The 20,595-nt window shown below is 37.3% G+C and overlaps 1 protein-coding gene across 1 annotated transcript in view; it reads right to left on the bottom strand.

Moving 5' to 3' along the window:
- SRBD1 (S1 RNA binding domain 1) overlaps positions 1–20,595 on the bottom strand; it is a 124,134-nt gene that overhangs the window by 11,333 nt on the left and 92,206 nt on the right. The window contains exons 16-18 of the mRNA XM_010297579.1: positions 9,220–9,326; positions 6,424–6,600; positions 3,547–3,699 (exon numbers count right to left, since the gene is read on the bottom strand). Of these exons, the coding sequence (XP_010295881.1) occupies positions 3,547–3,699; positions 6,424–6,600; positions 9,220–9,326 (437 nt within the window). The remainder of the gene's footprint in view (positions 1–3,546; positions 3,700–6,423; positions 6,601–9,219; positions 9,327–20,595) is intronic.

Genomic DNA, 20,595 nt, shown 5'->3' with positions numbered 1-20,595 from the left:
TTCCTATGCACATTAATTTAAATTATAAGAATTATCAATTAGGTTTTAACCCAAGTTTAGTTCAACATGTTAAGAAGTCCTTCAGATGTTGGTTGACTTCAGTAAGACACCTCAAACCAACAACATGAACATGATTTGATCTTCAGGCTCTCAGAAGCTTTCTCATGAACATAGGCTCAGCAAAAGGGAATTAGAAGCCCAGATCCACCCACTCCCTATAAAAGTCAGCAAAACTTGTCCAGGGCCCCAATAAGCTTTGGACTGAATCCTCCATGTAGTCTGAATTCCTAGAATAAATTTTTTTCTTAATTGACATTTAGGCTGCAAATTGGTTTGGAAAGCCATTTCCATAAGTTCCAAGAAGCTTAACAGCTCATACCCTTTTTTTGAGAAGTCATTTAAAATATACAATCATTGCTAAATTATAGCATTAGTTGCTTGAGGGAAGGATGTCTGGTTTATATTTAGTCCTTATGTCATGAGTGTCAATTTTTAATACACTTCTTGGCTTTTGTCAGTTTGCTGCAGAGCTCTATTTTCTTTTCTTCAAACAGCTACTTGCAATGAAAAAAATTAGAGATATTTTCTCCCTTCCCCACACCATTTTGCAATACCAAGCTAGCGCGTGTTAATACAATCTATACCACAGAAGTTACCACCTTCATATTTAATGAGCTTTCGAAGAAACTGTCTTTTGCTTGCAAGAAAAATAAAAATACTTTTGAACATACAGCACTTGGAGATATTTTTTTTTTTTTTACACATTGAACTATGTACAGATACTCATAAATGCAAGACGACGATAGAGAAAAAGCCCAAAGAAAACAGAAAAGACTGATTCAGTTAGTTACCAAGACAAATGCTATGCTTATTAGTCCTGCTGTTCCACTAGCAATACTGTTATTGTGTTTTTATATTTGTTTTGATATCAATGGATATTCTTTTGATATCAATTGATATTCTTTTGCCTAAAACCCCCTGTACAGTACAATACCTGCAACACACACTTGGATCTAAATACTTCACCTGAAAATTCAGTGTAGGAAGGCAAAGTGTTTGATGAGAAACAGAGAACAGACAATGGCAGTCAAAGAGAAATGACATGATAGGTAGCACCCGTCTGTAGTCATTTCATACTTCTGCAATGGCTTTGCAGCTCTCAAGGTCCAACGAGTTTGACCCTGAGCATATTTTAAGAATCTCCAAGGTACCTTCTAAGCAGTGTTGGCTGTACAACAGGTGGCAGACTCCTCTCTGAATCACGCATAAGCCTGTGACTCAAACCACTAGCTTTCAGTTGAGATGTAAAACTTGTGCTCATTAATTTTTTTTTTTAAATAGTGCTAATCCTGGGTTCTCAGCCAAATTCCAAATCACAATTATACAATTTGTGATACCTACTAAAATTGTCTCCAGAATTTCAACTGTATGTGAATATCTGAGCTACCCTAGGCAGTAATAAACCCACTCACCACTTCAGATACAGAAGTAATCCGTGCTGCTCTGGAAACAAAGTCACAATTCTTGATTTTCTCACCAACCTTTTTGTGATGGTATTGTATGTAGATAAACTCCTGTACTATTCCATCATCAACTGGCTACGTTTCTCTGCTCCCTGAAGCAATCTTTCCACATGAGCCTTTAAGTGAAGCTGGTAACACTGTGAATACTTTCACTGATTATTTCATCAGTGAAATCATTTTAGCTCGAAAGCTAAGTGGACTACTAACCAAATCCTGGCTACTTCATATTTACATTGAATGAAATACGATATTGAAAATCAACATTAATTATGAATAACCTTTTTTTTTTTTTAAATATATTTTTTTTAACATTAACTCACTCTGGGCAATCTCCAGTAGGGGTGACCAAGCTTCCTCACCCTATAAGCCACCTACCAAATGCAAGATCATTAAGAATGAGGCCTTGCCTAATTTTTTTTTCAGTTATGAATCGGGCAGAGAACCAGCAACAAATGCTGATGCTTAAGAAAAAAAAAGGGAAATGTTCATGGAAAAGGAGAAATCAAAGTCACCTATATGCACAAGGAGCCTGGACTCTAGCAGGCAATTGAACGGTGGCCCTAGAATCAGACACAAAGAAGAATGAACTGTGGCAGGAAGAGGATGGAAACAGAAGTGTGCTGCATGCCTAGGAGAAGGAAAGCACGCAGACCTATGCGCAGGAAGTTGTATATGCTATTATTACCACTAGAGAGACAACAGAGCAAGGACAGTAGGGAAGGTGTCCTAAAAATGCAAGGTTCTGTAAGATATTTTAGATAGGAAAGTCAAGCTTCAGAATTCAGAAATTCAGCATATCTCTTTGAGGCTTAAAGATGGTTGTGTTAAAAACAGGAAGGACAACAGTGTTTCTCCATGAATAATATGCTCAGCAGAGATAAGAACCTAAAGCATCTAGTTACTGCTGAAATTAGCTCCACCACATTTTAAGAAAAGAACTTGTTCATCGCAAATCACTTAAAAAAATACCCAAACCAAAACATGCTGGCTTATGGTAGGAGATAAAGTTTTCTCAAGAGGACAAGCAGAGTCCGATCCCAGCCAGGGATGATGATGGAAAAGATCACATCTTATACTAGCATTTACCAGCTGCAGTATCCTCTAACCAGATGCACACTGGTTTCCTAATTACTTTTTTCTGACCTATAAAAAAACCATTCTCCTCTTTTAGCCAAAGATCATTTAGTAAAATCACCATAGTGTTCATATATTTTAGAACTTAATAACTACATCTTAACTAGATCTTGCAATACCAGAATTTCATTTTAAAGGCTCATAATAATGACACATGCTCACAAATGTCCTTGCAGTTGTGTGCACACTCGAACAGAAAAACAAATTTTGGTGGTCAAAATTCACTAAGCAGAAAGTTTGTTTGGCACATGCTGAACATAAGCAATAACGTAAAAGCAGTTCTTAGTGATACAGAGGTATTAAACTACCGCTGACTAAAAATTTGCAAGGCATTTCAATTAGATTACTTCTAAGCACAAATAAAATTGTTTTAGTTATGATCTTTTACATAACATATGCAAGGGGGGGGGCAAGGTAGAAAAAAAAAATAAGCTGTTTGTAGACATTTCTAGAGAACATAATTTGTCTCCACATTTTGTGAAGTCCAAACTTAAAGTGATATATGGCATAAAGAGCATTGTCAAACCAAAGGAAATTGAGAAAAGTGGCCTCAGTGAGGCACAAAGTGTTGATATGAAGACAACAGGGTCATGGGAGGAAAGTCTGGTGAAGTTTTGAAAATGCACTGATTTCCTCACTGAAACGCAATGTGAAAACTAAAAAACCAAAGAATAAAACTAAAAATTTGCATGCACATAAGAGGCAAAACACACCAATTGAAACCCTTCACTTGTAAAGAACTTCTGAAGCATACCTTTTTCATGAAGAAAGGTGAGAAAGCATCAAATTAATTTAAGTATTCCTCTCTCAAAAGGCTGAGCAGGCTGTCGTCAGAAAAATCAGTATTTTAATTTTCAAAATTGACATTGTCAATGGTTCAAAAGCTTACCTCATCGCAATGTTGTAAGACTCTGGATGAATACAAGTTTGATCCAAAGGATTGGGCTGCTGTGAGGCACACGATGTTGGTTTGCTCTTCTTTTTACCCTGTGCACCTGCTTTAGTCAGAATTGCATGACTTCCAAGTTCAGTTTTCTTATTACTGTCAGAAATAAAAAATGAACATGTCATTCTTAATGAACAAGACCCTAGCCCAGTGCTCATACATGAAAAACACAATCAGACTTCTATATAATGTACTTTTTTTTTAAAGAACGAACAAAATCCCTAAAAGGTCTTTGTGGGTGAATCTTAACAATACAATTATAGCATAAAAATATAACATATCAATGTATGAATATATTAATTTACAATAGAAACAAATATTGTGAAAGGATCCTATGCTTCATCAAAATTTCTTCATGATGACAAGATTATGAAGAAAACACTACACAACCTATTGTATCATTTGCAATCTGGAGAGCAGCTCCTGTCTGTAAAATGAGGACAATTGCATTTACTTACTTGATAAAGATCTTATGAGGAAACTTTCATACTTAACTGTCAGTTAATAGTCTACACAATTTAAAATTTGAAAAATGTATAAAAAAATTTTCTTCTTCATACCATCTTTAGGTAAGCAAACTTCACCTCAAGCATATGTACAGAACATATACAGAACAAAGTATGTGAATGCTTAAACATCAGAACTCCTTAAACAATTTTATTCACTTTCTATACTTACATTTCTGAAGAATTCTGCTGAAACATGGGCCAGGTCAAAGTAAGAAAAATTTCAACTCAAGAGAACTCAGACCAACATTTGTTTAGAAAAGAAAAAAGCTAAAGGTGAAATCTACCACTATTTCAGAATTTACAAACCATTTTTTTTAAAAGTATCTTAATAAAGCTTTCTGTAAAACTTAGTGAATACATTATTGACTCTTAGTCAGTTAGCCTCAGTTAGCATTTGGATTGGACTTTTTATTTTTTTCCATTTTCTTCTATTGCCTGAATAATGAGAAGGCTCCAAAATCTGAGACATCCATGGACAGACTGCCCGCATTGGTAAGAGGACTTTACAGAATACAGGAGAGAAAGAGATCTATCTTTGTGTGTGTGGCGTATTTACAACTGGCACACTTCTTCTGTTAAAGCTTCCCTTAAGTGAAAAAAATGCTCACGATACAGTAAAGGCATCAAATGACTCCTACTGGCAAAGGCTTCTTTCTCATGTCTTTTTTAGTTTTTTTTTTGTTTCCCAAATCACAAGGGGCTCCTGCTTTTGCAGGGCAAAACAGAAGGCACTGAAGAATCGGGAAAAGCACTCACGCTTCGGGCTTTACCTATGCACGGACTGTACACAGAAATGCGGACGTAACTTTCTTTTTCCATATAAATTTTTAAAATAAACCCTAACTATTTGTTAACTTCCAAGTACAAAGCACAAAAACTAATTCACACAGCACTCTTTAGACATCAACTTGATTAGACAGAACAAAAATTAAGCCTTCTCAAAGTCCATTTCAAAAACATCCGGTTTTGTCACCTGGGCCCACAAGAAATGTTGTGGAGGCAACGCTGTTACAACTTTATTTTGGCCTCAAACGCCAAAGCTATAGCAGATTTTTCAAGTTATACACTGTACTCAAGTTTTATGGAATCTGACTAACATCAGAAGCATGCTCCAGCAAGGAGAAAAAAAAAAAAAACACGACCCATGTTCTTAAACATTTCACAGTGAACTTCTGGGGAAAAAAAAAAAATGGTGTCAGCCTTTTCCTCCTCTGTTGCATTGCAGCATTCACTACAACAGATCTGCGCAATGTAAGACCTATCGATCACCTACAGCTCTGAAAGCAGTTTCTTTGGTCTTCTGGTGCTTACAGTGCACACCATTTGGCCTGCAGCATGTGCCTCCCTGCCAGATGGGCAACCAATCTGTATACCTTCCACCCAGGCAGTAAGCCAGTCCTAATGTGCCTACCTCCTGCCTGGAAGTTACGCGTATGCTGTTTGGCCAGCAGCAACTGGGAATACAGTATTGCTTCTGAGCATTGGTTTGGCTAAAAAATAGCATGTGCTTCCCAGTAAAATATTTTTTGAGGAAAGTCAGTGGTAGACGGGTGGGGATGGTGCTACCACTGTGCCCTTTCCTAGTTCTTTATGTTGGAAGGAGAAATGGGAAAGACAGGAAAAGAGATGTTGCTGTAGAAAGGGCACTTTCAGTTCTGGAGACAAAGGATTTCAGGTGAAGAGGAGAGGCAAAATGAATGGTTGCAAGAGCAATACAGATACAGGGAATGAGACCAAAGAAAAGGATGACCCACTGTTGACAAACTGGAGTTGGGAAAGGGCTTACAACATTTGAGATACAAGCAGTCACATGACGCTTGCTAGGCACAGGAGTATAACACAGACAGAGCTTGGTCCAGGCAGCTTATTCAACTGTCTCCAGGTAATGGAATTGCTACTCTCTAAAAGTCCATTTTGGTTTTCTACCATTATGTTCTGCAGAGTAATCTTTATTACATTAAAATGAATTTACAAATCTCTAAAATATGCCTGAAACAAAACTGTAAGGTTTTATTATCTCAGATCACGACACTGCCACATGCCAATTTTCTTCAATGTCAGAATTTGTAATTAAACTTACATGCTTACCAAAGCTCTGACTTACAGTACTAGGCTAATAAACCATGATTATTCAATGGAAGACCTATGTTCAATTACTGACTTCAAGAAGTTTATTTGTTAAGATACCATCTTTCATAGGGAAAAGGCCTAGGATTACTCAAATCTCAAACCTGAGTACAAAACAGAAAGGGAAAAAGTATTCTCATAATATTTTGGATAATTTGGTCACGATAGCCAACATTTCTATTACCTGCAGAAGGTCTTTATGTATTCTTGATTGAATCGGATGAATCCAGCACACTGTTGGAAGGATTTGGGACCCAGACCTTTAACTTCCTTGAGCTGTTCTCTGTTTATAAATGGTCCATTCTTCTCTCGCCATTCAATTATATTTTTAGCCCTGTTAGCATTCAGTCCGGCAATGTGTCTAAGATAAAAGTTTACAGAACACATTTATTACCATTGAACAGTCATTAATACAAGTCCTATCCATTACCAGGATGCACATTGCTGTAGAAAATCCGGTTTACAAAACTTAAAAACAGCTAAGAAATTTGCAAATAGACTCCCACACCAAAGGCATCATCTGAAAAAGGATCCCTTCCCTTAGTTCTGTGGAAGGAATCCACTCAAGTCAGCAAAACTTGGTACAGCAATACGGTTCTGCACATACCTAACCAGTAAGCCGGGGACATGTAATTTATGATCTGCTGGCTATTTCTGTAATGCCAATTCAATTTGTCATGTCTTATGGCCTGCCCCCAGCTGCCCTCTTCAGGAAACAACGTGGGAGGAGGGTTCAGGACAGATAAATTGTTCCTGTGAGAACAGCCCCCTCTCAGCTATTCTCTTCCAGTGGTACCGCAACACCTTGCCCCAACATGAAGGGCTGACGTCTGCTATCCAGAGAGTGGCTGGGAGCAGCTTGCCTTCCTCACACAATTTAACAGATCCACACAGCTTGTTCCTTTTCTCTCAGCTGCTCTTGAGATAAAAGAGCAGCTGGGAACAGGCTGCATGAGTTGTTCTGAGGGCAGCTCAGATCTGGCAGAGAACTTACCTGTGAAGTGCAACTGCAGTAAGCCAAGTTCCTTCAGGAAGCACTGGGTTTGCCACACATTTTCTGTACGAACATGTGAGTACAACTTTCTGTGTATGGAGTATGTTAATCATCGAAAGAGGGAAAAGAGCTGTGGTGGGCAGTTACTCCTGGCACTAGAGAAAGAAATGTCACCCATCTGGCTCTATGTATCAGATGGCATTGCTTTAAGCCAGTGGCAGCAGAAACCTGTTTGTAGAATGGCATGGGTTGATTCTAGAAAAACACCACCAGCAAACCTGGCAAGAATAGTCAAAAATTGGGGTGGGGGGGGAGGGGGGTGTGTGTCAAAAAAACCTCCTTCCATTATTCTCATCCTCAAGCAGAAGTCAAAAAAAATAATCCATCGTTGGTGAAACCATAGAATTAAATTGAAGAGGCACACCTTTAACCATAGACAAAATATTAATCATTAGGAATGGAATTTTTTCCAAAGACTTCTTAGAAACATTATGAAATCCAGCTATTAACACTAGCAAAGGAATATGACACAGAGTTCACAGAATTTTCCACTGATGATCTCAAGTCCTTCAAGTACAAGACTCAGCACTAATGCAAGTACTGTAGCATTGTCACCCCTTCCACGTGTAATATGTGTCAAGAAGTGTATTTGATGCATCAGAAAGCCCTGCTCATTGTATATTCTAGCTAGGGTGACAATTTCATACACTGTATATCTGAAGGAAGCTTAGACCACATCTACACAGAACAACAGAAATGAACTGCAAGGGATCAAGTTAGATCCAGGACTTGATTCCAAAAATGCATACGAGCATCATAAGCCAGGTTAGTTAGACCAAAGTACTTAGCCACTTAGCCAACATGGTTACCACATGTAACCATGACTGGACAGTGTTACTCCATGCTCACAATTTTGTGAAGACACAGCAGCATCTCAGCCTAGTGCCCTCTGCTGAATTGTACAATATAGCTGTACCCTGCAGAAGGCTGACAGTGCTCACCCACTGCACTTGCTCAGGTAGGGTTTTATTAGTGGAATAAAAGCTGATCAGCTTCATTTAGATACTGATAGGTACTGCTTTCTTTCTCACTAATAGCTGACCTAAATCTGGAAGAAGATAAGACAGAAGGTAAATCAGGACTCAGGGTAAGGATTGGATACACAGAAACAGAATATGGAAAAGAAAGTGGAAAACTGAAAAGAATGGAAAGCCTCTTCCAAATATGGAATGATGTTTTCAAGAATAGCTATCAGGGGTTAAAAAATTAAACATAGAGCTAGCAAGAATACGTTTTTCATAACTTTGGCACCTAATATAATTGTCACTACCAAGATGATGGACATTCTTTCTCTTCCCCTCATATTACAGAGGATGACAGCAACACTTTTGCTCCTCTGAGAGGCTGTTCAGCTAAACGATTCCGAGTTCTGCACACTCAAGACAGAGAACGAGCTTTGAATTTGTAACCAAGAGAAATAAAACCCAGAACATTTTCCAAGTAAATATGGCATAATTACTTAAAAAAAAAAAAAAAAATCAGTAAAAAGGGATAAATTTTTCAGCAGTTTCCCCTTAAATCTTTCTTTTTCTCCTTTCCTCACCTAACTTTTACAACCTGTTCCACTTAGGAGTACCTATAAAAATATCTTCTAAGAGACAGAAAGTACATTTGAAAATCCCTTTCTCAGAGTAAAAATAAAAATTAATTATATCAAGTTTTTGAACTAGCACTGCAATTTTAGAAATTTTTTAAATATCTCTTTTTCTCTGAAGAATAGTTTTACCCTGGAGAATCACACTAACCCTTAAAAACCGACTCTTAGTGATCCAGTGAAATACTGTCTTAATGTGTCATTTTCATGTAATTGCAAGTTTAACACAACAGCCATTTGCTCCAGCTGAGCTTGAGTCAGATGGCAGACTAAACAGAGACTCTGTGATCCAGAGCCATGTAATTACTGGAATAGGAAAATGTTTGACTCACCTTAATAGTATTTCTGAGCAGATGTTAATATCAACTCCTACAAAGCTGACACACTCTTCAACCACACTGTCCAGAGTTGCTTTGAGCAAAGTCTGTGATACATCATGCTGAGAAACAAAAATGGAGATATCAGGTTACTGAAATATCGAAGCGTACATAAGAACTGCAAACAATACTAACATTAATGAAATAGTTGCTGGAACTTATCAATATCTTATGTGAGGGTACCAGTTAAAAACGTAAGTTGTAGAACATATTTTTAAAAGGTCTCCAGTATCTCTTTGTAACTTCTTTGTCATGACACAAATCCCTAGAATAAGACACTCTTCACATTACTGTATTATTTTTTTAATAACTATTTTCCTGCATCATGGAAAAACAAAACTCTATTAAACACATAATGATTACTCAGAAGGAGTAATGCTTCTCTTCATCCACTACGTCTTGTCTTTAATGTGACATTCATTTACATATAATATCAGTTTAATAAAATGAGAAAATATTTTAAAAATAATGTAGTTAAAGATCACAAATGCTGTACTTTTGCACCTTCACACACAAATGTCTGCAAAGTTGTCCTACCTGTGAGCATCACACTACAGTACAGTTATTATTTACTAAAAGAACAAGCCAGGTATTGTATGAGGGTGGGCAATACATAAGGTACGTATCAGCCCCGCAGCAACAAAATGTTTCAGATTTTGAACAGATATTTCTGGGAAGATTGGCAGGTCCTTGACCAAAGCACCACTAATGGAAATTCTTCCAGTTTTCCCATTATTGTTCATAGTGCTTCCCCCTTCTTTCCCCCCCTAAAAGAAAATCAGTCACACTTGTCAAAGATAAAAGTTCTGAAGCTCTAAGATTTCTTTTCCTCCACAACGTAGACATACTTCAATCTATAAATGCTAGTTCCCCACACAAGCCCATCACTGCTTAGAAGTCTGACCTGGAGGGAGAAGCCTCTCTAAATGCAGGAGCTAATTCAATCACTATGTTGGCTTAGCTTCAGGGCTCTTATACATCACTCATGTAAATCTGGGTTGATCTGTTGTGGTTTCGTGATGCATTCATTTAGGACATCAAGCTGGATCCAAGCCAAGACATCAAACACTTCAGCCACTACTTTGTTTTACCTTCTAAGCCATTCAGCTATTTTAAAGATTTCACAGTTAAATTTAACATGCCAACAGCATCAATCCCAATCTACTAGTATTGTTAGTTCATCAAGTAGTGGTTAATAACTGAAACAATCATAAAACTTATCGCAATGTATTTCGTAGCCCGCTCATTTCAGGTAATGGTAAGGTGATGTATTTTCATGATGCAATACATAATAAAGTTACTTATGAACAGGAGTGCAAATTTCACCAATATTACTCCTCCTATATAAAGTTCGCATGCAAAAAGCCATGTAACATGCATAGGTATTGGCATTTGCACACAGTCTTAGCCTGACAGCCACAAAGTTTACTTGTGCACTTTGCAGATCACATGTCCGTTTCTACTTACTAACGTGTTGCTACTACAACAGAATGGCTTTTTTTCTGAATAGAGAGAAACAAAACTCCACATCCTAAAAAGAAGTCATGTTTCTATTTTTCTGACTTACTGAAGATGCAGCTTCTCTTAGTGAGGATGTTCTATACATTCCCTCCTCGTCCTGCCATCAGCCAGGTAACGTACTAGCACTAGAGGCTTCCGGCTCATAGGCATGCTCATGTAAGGACGCATTTACGTAACACAGTACAAGAACCAGAATAAAACTGTTCAGAACTACACTTACATTTTCAGTTCTTTGCCAAGTACAGCTGCCAAATACTGGGCTAAATTTTCCATGATAAATGACAAATTAAAAATTTAAGAAGATAAAGATACTAATCTAACAATTTTTTTCATTATGGTAGAGGAAGGCAAAAGGAGAAAAAAATGCAGAGTACTCAAAAATTCCTTCTGCTTTTAGGAAAGGCTACCGACTCCAAGGTACTGGGAAACTGATTATCCTATAGTTTCACAAGTTCCATTAACAAGTTCCATTAACTGTAGCTGTTCTTGGCCACCTCTAAAAAAGTCTTGGTCTAAACCAACTACTTAGAATATAAAGTAGAGTCTGTGGCAGAGGGTAGGGTAGACTGCTGTTTCCCCAGGTTTCAGTCTCACTCCTTAAAATGATGATTATTCTTCAGAGAGAATAACATGCAGTTATGTGACGCAAAACAGAGACATTCATTATTGTCTCCACAATGCCTTAGAGCACAGGGTGTAGCAAAGAAGGTAATCTATAGATCTGGCCTCATCTTTCAAAGCGGTTCTTGGGAAGGTACTTGATTCAGCAGCAGCTTTATTTCCAGTCTGCTGAGAGTGAACCTAGACAGCAATTCAGCCAACTACACTCCCCCCAAAACAAGGAAAGGATATATCACAATCAAAAGCTAATCATCCTGAAATACCTACCTCTGCTACTGGAAGAAAGATCAGTGCTCACAGATCCTCAGTTTCAAACGCGAAGTTGGCATTTATCTGAAGGCTTAACTTTGTAGATGCAATAGTTTGTGTAAAATTTGTGTGACAAAATACACACAATTTGGAAACACTGTAATATTCAACTGTCTATTTCTTTTGCCAGGAAGACAAGAAGTTCTCAGGTCTTGCAAATATTATTTGCATCTTTTAGCTTTATTGCTGCTTGACAGTCACCATTAAAAAAAAACAAACAAAACATGCACAAGTTGTTCCAGTTGTACCACTTGGAATGGACATCACAGCACGTATATGAAGGTATGGATAAAGAAGTGGTGAATGGGTAGACCTGAGAGGACAGGATAAGCGTAAGACAGCATGGATAAAAGAATCCCTAAGCTACCCCTACCTCACGGAAGATAACATTGTTCACTAGCTGAATGTAAGTCGCAAACACTAGGAAAACTTTCCAGATGGCAAATTTGCCTCCAATATGTAGCTACTGACCACCACAGTTTCCTTTTGCTATGGTGAAGAAATTTCTACATCCTTCTTTACATTGATACAAAGCACAGAGAAGTGTTATGAATTTAGTTTCTAAAAGTAGTTCATCAAAAACATCATTTTCCCAATATCATTGTCAATACTTCATACTGCTAACAGGTTACACTTCAGAAAGGTTTAAAGTGCAGTGCATTTTCCAGTCCTCCAAAGATTTCACTCATCATCTAACCTCTTATATTTGAGATTGTATACTTCTATGTACTACTTATATGCACTGGGGTGGTATCAGATTATTCAGCCACTACTAGAAGCACACATATTCCATGCTACTCATTCGCTACAACGGGTCTGTAAAGACAAGAATCCTTCTCAATTCTTGCATTAAGCACATCAGAATAAAACCTGCACAAATAAAGCCCAAGTCCAATACACAAGGCTACTTTCAAAGTGTGCTTATCCAGAAATTTATGCTGCACAGCCTCCAACAACCCCTCCACACACACTAGTGTGGTAGATTGTCGTATCAGAAGGACTTGCAGGGGTCAGCTAAATAAAACTTTTTCGTATTAACACTAACTCTGAATGCACCCCTATGCATGAGGGTATCCCTGCTAAAACTGTGAAGTCTTGTCTTTTCTTTTTAAACAGAATACTCTTACTTATTAACTGTCTTCATCTGTGGAACAAATACCACAACTGCCCCCACAACCCCCCTTACAAAACCAGGAGAAACTAGCTCCCTCTGCCAGCTGAACGATTTGTACCAGGGCCTTCTCCAGAGTTAAGCACAAAAGGTGTCTAACAGATATGCCTAGCAAGTAAGGAGCATGTCCTTTGGTGCGATTTTCAAACATGATCTTGAATTCACCACCCAAATAAAGCACTACGGTTTGATTAAAAGGATACTCAGAAATGACTGCCATTAAAATAATCACTACTGGCATAGCAGAACTGGAGCAGAAGACTTCATTTTGTATGATGGTCTCCAAGCAATAAAAAAGATTTGTATCACCAATTTATAGAAACTGAGGCCAGCAGAAATACAGGACTTGCCGCAAACTGAAGGATGCCCAGTGCAAACGTGCAAACTTTCATTTATCATCACTCTCCAGAACACAAAGCCAACTTGCTTCAAGGGTAGCACGAGGAAGTACTCAGACATCTGTTTGGTTTTGCTTTTTGTGCGGAGGACTATAGAAATTAATCCACCCTTAGAAATATCAGGCACTGTAACCATCTTTTAGTATTTGTTTTCTAAAGAATTATCAAGGAAACCAGGGAACAAGATACATGAAATTTAATTACTTGATTAATTGAAACTGCTACAGTAAATAATTGTAGTTGACCAAGAAATGAAGTTCAAACATTACATTTTTCTAAGATTTTTACAGCGCGTGTCCCAAATATCCCAAACGCAACTTCCTTTCATGAACCTGGAAGAAAATCAAGGGCTGCTATTTTGATTTCTGGTCATGATTACCACTCAAATTAGTCTGTGGTAAATTTGTTAAAATTACCAGAAAAATAATATTATATTGCGTATTTTAAAACCACCATTCTGCAAACCTGTGCTAAAAAAAAAATAATCAATACAACTTAATTTTATGTACTTTCATTAAACACAGCACAGAACGTTTAACACCAAATAGTGTTTAAGAACGCCTGTCTATTATGTACATGATAGTTCTGTCCCATATTACATCCCCCAATACTTCAGCAATGTTTTCCTTTTCACATGGTATGAAGCAGAGAGCAAGGATTGTTGTTTCGGTCTGTTTCAAGAGCTACAAACACTCACTGAAAATAATTACCATTACTAAAAACCTATCTGTTCCTTCACAGGGTGCTACTACAACTATAATTAAAAGCCGTTTTTCAAAGTTTCAAAAACCTGCTGATATACACAAAAGGCAGGCAGTATTTTAAATCGCCTCTCAGCTCAGTTATTTCTAGCAGTATACCAGTACAGACACTATAAAAATACATTTGTCATCAGCATGACAAATTTATCAAGTCAAAGAACCACTGTTCACATGAAGCCTGGAGGCTGTATTTAGTCAATCTGCATAACCATAGATGGTGGGCCAGTAGACTGGCTAACTTCACCTGACCAAACAGACTACTAGTGCTAGACTAGAACAACCCTAACCAGCAGCTTTTACATGGAAGCAAATTACAGCTCTAAGCTCTTTGCCTTTGACAACCGAAAAAGCCCTACAAATACTAAAACAACACACATAATGCATTTGGTAATCTTTTCCTGGTCCCCTAAAAAAAAATAATTTCAGAAAATGTTATGATTGCATGTCTCAGAAATTCAAACTGTTTAAAATTCTACTGCTACACACAGCAATTCTTAAATAATTATTTTACATTTGCAAACATTAGTAGACATTGACATGACCAGCCCATGCATTGTTATTACTTTACAATGCCCAAAAGCCAAGCAAGGTACCTTCCAACGCAGCCGAACAGGAATTATTCGTATCCTGCAGAGTCTACAAATGCAGTGCAGACATGACCTAATGATGCTGGTCACAAAGCAGTGGGGAGGGGAAGGATTCTCAAGGCTGCGCAGCAACCTGCAGGTTCTTGACCCAGGCTTGGTATTGCTGTATTACAACAAGATTAACATACATCCTAAATAAGACTGAGCTGCACGTCAGACAATTATCTTAGTTTTTGATCAAGTTGTACCTCACTCGTCCTTTGAATCCAGAAGTCAACCTTCAGTGAAGTAAATGCAATTTAATTTTTTCTGTCTTTAAGTAAGTCCTGAAACACTTCTAACACCTCATAAAACATTATTTTGTTGGCACCTACCATTAACTTCTGTATCCATGAATTTCAATATTGGCATGTAAGACTAGCCAACATGCCTCTTGAAAAAAATACTTTTTTTTTCTTTTACAAGTGGTATAACTGTTGCAGCCTGAATGACATTTACTGAATGAGAAATTACGTGGGACAACACATCCTAAGAAAAGTTCAAAACTTTATTATCTTATAGAATTCAATCCATGGAAACATGTTTGCAAAATTATAAAAAGGGAAAAATGTTCTCTACTAGTGCTATGGCCTACATACAATCAGCTGCATTTCCAATGCTTGTGAAACCACAAAAGCAAAATGCATTCAGGACAAGCCCTTAAGTACAGCAGGACTAATGTAACACAAATAGTCTAATGATAAGTACCATTTCATGTGCAGGATTAGAAAAAAATTAAAAATGCACCTTACTTGTCAGGTAGAAATGTTGGAAAGTTCAGGTGGGGGGGTTTTAATCTCCAGTGTCCTCTGGAAAATCCCTTTCAGTTAGATTCTAATAAAACAAGCTTATCCCTCTGATGCTTGATAAAAAGACCTAACTTCGAGAATTTCTTTTGAAGATTGTTTGTGGTTTCTCCAAATGTTATATTGCTATGGGATATATTGTTATCCTATGTACTTAACTCTGACTCATTTCTTGTTTTCAAAAATCCAAATACTGTTTATTTTAACAGCACATTACTATTACTGAAATATCCCAAGAGAGAGAAATGGATTTATATTTTCAAAGAAAATGATAAAACAAAAACGAAGTCTGTCAGCTCTGACATTAAAAAAAAGAAAACCAAAATGCACACTTGATCATGTAAATGCTTCAAGTTACTTGCAAGTTGCTGGAATTCATCTTATATTTACTTGTACTTGTGTCCTAACAGAAGCAGTCATACTGCTAAGCTTATTACACAAATTCAAACCCATTGCTAATGTGTCTGATTTCTAAAGCTAACTTTTTTGACTTAAGCAAGCTCGCAAAAAATGACATATACCCAAAAACATCTTCCTCTTTCCAGAGCAGCTATCAGTTTTTTCCAGCGCATACTGTTATATGACTAAGGGGCAGCAATCTGAATTGCAATTATAATGAAGGGCATAACTCCTGGAGATTTCAGTGGGACATTTTCTTTTCCCAATAGGAAGCAAAAGGTGATCGCCCAAACTGCTAGGTGGAAAGCCTACGTTTCAATGTCAGTCCGAAACTGTATTTTGGGGCTATAAAGCTCTACAAACATAGTGGATACTCTGCAATCCTATGGAAAGATAAAGCAAGGAGCGTCAGGAGTAGAGTTTCATAGATCACTTGGCTGAAATTCAACAAATTCAGTTGGCGATTTTCCTGAAAAGTGCTGAAGGATAAGAAGAAAAAAAAGATTACATTGATCGAGGGAGAATGAATAGTACATTTCTAGAGGGACAAGACAGAAGTCATGAAGCCCAGGTGAGTTTGCTCATCTGTGGGAATTCTGTTTAGTCTGAAGTCAGTGACCACCCCCCTTCCACCCCCCCGCAGCAGATGGGTGAGGAAGGGGCTGCTGGGTATAAAGTTCCAACTTATAAAGTTGGAACTATATATAACTTTTATAAGTATAAAGTTCCAACTCAGACCAAGGGGAGTCCCCAGGGGATGTAAGGAGCTTGGTAAAAGTCTATATAAATACACACACTTCTTCCAGCTCTGCTGAAGACAAATTGGAGTGCCTCTCACTCATTTCTAATGAGGAATGGGGTACTTGCAATATTATTAAAAACTACAACAAAAATGCAAATTCATTTAAGGGTATTTTCTAGAAAGGAAAGATTTGTACAGTTGATAAATTTTTTATCATATCCTAGATGTCTTATATAAGCAACTTCTCACACTCACTGCCTTTCTCAAAGTTAGTATACAAACACACTTAGCAACTGTTACACCAGGTCACTTGTATCAGCAATGCACTGAGAATATATTTAATACAATGACATATTCATTCCCTCATTAGAAATGACGGTACATGCCAGACAATGACATTCAGTAGTTTTTTCATGCCACACCAACAGAATTAGTCAATTAACAGGGAATTTTTTTTTTTATTTATTTAATGTGACACCATCTCCTGAAACACTTGCTAGAAAAAGCTTTTAGGTAATTTGACTTTCCTCAACCCCTCTCCCTGCCCCCCATTTCTCTCTTTTTAAAAGTGGATCAGTTCAAATTGAATATGCTTAAAGAAGACTTTCAAACCCCGCTGTTCAGTTGTCTCCCTCTCTGCTATGCCTCCTCCTTTGCTTTCATCGAGCACTCCTCCCCTCTGCGTCCCTAACCTCTTATACTGCATAGTTAAAAGAAAAATAAGCTAGTAATGAAACAAAATGCAAGACACTGTCCTGCAGAAGACACAAACTCAAATAAAGCAAGCTTATTTTCCCTGCTTATTAAAAAGCATGCACTTCATTTTGACTGACATATGGCAACTCAAACAAGTCACCCAGGGTAGTGTTTATTGAATGACCCATGGAAGACCAAGAGCTGACAGAAAACCAGGAAACGTGAGAATACAGAAGTTTGCTCAGTACCAGCATTTATGGATTTGACAGGCAGAGTACATTAGCATCCATTGTGTCATTCACATCTTTCATGACTAAAACCAATTTCAGCACCACTCTACACATAACAGCAAGTTATATTTAAAGCAAAAGCATAAATAATTCATAAAAAAATCTCTATGATGTAGTAAGTTTGTGCCTTTTAAAAAACCTGCTCTGCACTAGGATTAACGAAATTTGCATTAAAAGGTATATTTAGTACTTTTCCTGTTAGCTATATAGCACAAGGAAAATGTTCATGCATTGGAGGTTGAAAAGTTGACAGGAAGGAATACTAAATTAGCTGCACTAACTCGTCAGCACTAAAAAATTAAGTTCTCGATTTTAGAAGTGAAAAAGAACACCAACATTTCTCTCATTCTCAAAACCGAATCAGTATACTATTAACAGTATATGATCATTACTACTAAAGTGATTAGCATAATATAAAAACTGAGAAATCAAAATGAACTAGTAGAATGGCATAAACAAGAATAATGCATGTACTACCCTGTACATGGAAATAGCAGCTGAGCACTCTTGCAACATACATATTTTTTTAAGCAAGTAAGATCTCAGCAGGTAAGAGGGAAAAGCACAAATCAAAGAGCACTTATTTTCCCAGTATCCCTGACAGACACTCCGATTTGTAGCCTCATAATATAACCCTTGGTTTTATTCAAGGTCTGGAAATTCCTTCAAAAGGCTTGTTTAAAACTTTAAAAAAATATAGTATTTAAATTTTTTGTAAACATATAAAATAATCTAAAATTTTGTAGTGCAACAAATCAATAGAGCTTGCTTGGAACATAAAGTTCTCTCAGGTATTCTCTAGTGGAAGATTTGTAAATAACCACTGCATTACTGTTACCGACTTACAAAGTTTACAAGTTACTTACAAAGTTAGAGCTCTTAACTATTGCATATATGAATATATTCATTGCAAATGTGTACTCTGATAGCAGATTACAGCATCATTCATTTTAAAGATTGACCTTTATTTCCCTTGCGATTTTTTTTTTTCCCCCATATAAAGGATCTAAAGCTTAACCGAAACAAGTTTTAGGCAAGGTTGGGAAATCATCAAGAAATAAAAAAAGAAATAAAGTATTTGAGGATTTAAAATTTAATCATTTAGAAACTCCTAAAACCTACCATTTTAAAATCAGATGTCTTTATGAATTCCAACTATAAAAACATTTAGTCCAAAACGGAACTGTACTGCCTCAGGTTTGGTTTTGCTAAAGTTTGTAAGGCAGGGGGAATAGAGTTTGCTATTTGTACAAACATTCACAACTACAAACTGGTATAGCATTGAGCAAGAAGGGAATTAAAACCATCTCTGATTTTGCAGCACTCTGCCTCTCACTGTTTGCAGAAGTATACCCTTACTTTACAATGTGAAGAGCCATACAGGATCAAGGCCTGCTCCATTGAAATCCCTGGCTGATGTCGCACTAACTTAAGGACAGAAGTTCAACAGAAGTTTTCTCTGTGCTTTGCACGCGTGGGAATTAAGAGATGAGGTACCAGATGTATCAACCAAATGATTACATAGGCTTATTCAATGTGTGTCTGCCTTGCGAAATTACTACTTATACTACAAGAATCCAGGATTTTTACATATGAAAAAAATTTCTTCATTGTTGGATGTTCCTTCCTGTATGGAATTTGTATTTTAAGAACACCCTAAGACAGTTGTTCTTCTAAATAACCTAGATTAAAGCATCAAGCTTTGGACTTGCCCTCATACAAGGCAGAAGCTGCTCTGATCAGAAATTGGACAACTGAGACACCTTAGATCAGCTATGGCCAAACTTCACCTTCTGGAACACACAAAGCTTGGCAAGAAAACTCAAGTGCAAGTCTTGTAGTGAGGTCTACAGCACATGGCTGGCTAGGCTGATGCAAGGAGCAGAGTAATTGAACACAATGTTTTAAACAGGTTTAGATGTGGGTTTTGGGCTATTCGGCAACCTGAGAAGACATACCAAATAGCTGCTGAATCCAAGAATACACATGGTATTTTTCCAGTTACTCATCCTGTAACTAAGAGAAAACCAGTCACTGAACTCAATCTCTAGCTACCACTTTTTGATTCCCTAGATCCTGCTCCTAAGAGTCTAGGATATCCCCACATTATAGTGCATTGTCAAAAACGCTGAAGTCCTTTCATAAAATATTAAGAGTTCTCTTAACTTCTCCCAAACTTTCAGAGGCAGAAAATACATAGCTAGTAGTACAGAAATATACAGTGGTGACTTTTGGTTTTGGTGTAATTATTCAGACTACTTTGACCTGTAGGTGACAGAACTTCTGGGAGATATTTTCTTACAGTAATTATTTCAGGTTTTGCTAGGATATTGTGAAATTAGAACAGCAACAGCAGTAACCACCCCTGCCACAGCCACATGTGCACAGACACTGCAGAACCTTTAAACTTTGCACTACTTCGAGATAGGTACCTGAAAACAGTCCCAGTTTTTACAGATGACAAATCAAACCCACAAGAATTTCTTTTAAACCACATTAGTAGTAAATGAAAAAGAAAGGACTACAATTCTTCATTTCCTGTCTGCAATCAAAACATCTTTACCCAAAAGCAAACAGCACACATTTTACCTCTCCAAGATATTTTGGTGTTCATGCACTAATTAGTATGTTCTCCGACTGCATGGTCCATGGTCAGCTTACAAATGTTTTCATCTTTGTTTTGAGTTGTCCCACACATCAATGGGAAACAATTAAAACATAGCTCTAAATACCCTTCACTTTAGAAGCTAAAAACCCACTTATTAACCAATTATCTTAGTTATCACAGCTGGAGTAAAAACAGTGCTGTAACTGAATGCAGTATATCCTGTTCCAGAGGAAGTGCTCATGTGCCCAATTCAGTGATAAAAATTAAGCTGCCCTCTTTCGTAAGTTATTTTCAGGTAGGAATCAAGGTTCAGATGCAAGGCTATCACCTCAGACTAGCAGATTTAAGGTCTAGACAAGAAGTTAGAAAACAAAAACTAGTTA

The sequence above is a fragment of the Phaethon lepturus genome, unplaced genomic scaffold (assembly GCF_000687285.1).
Source record: "Phaethon lepturus isolate BGI_N335 unplaced genomic scaffold, ASM68728v1 scaffold1392, whole genome shotgun sequence".
Lineage (NCBI taxonomy): Eukaryota > Metazoa > Chordata > Aves > Phaethontiformes > Phaethontidae > Phaethon > Phaethon lepturus.
Note: the sequence above shows the minus strand (reverse complement) of the source record. Positions and strands in the feature narration are given on the sequence as shown.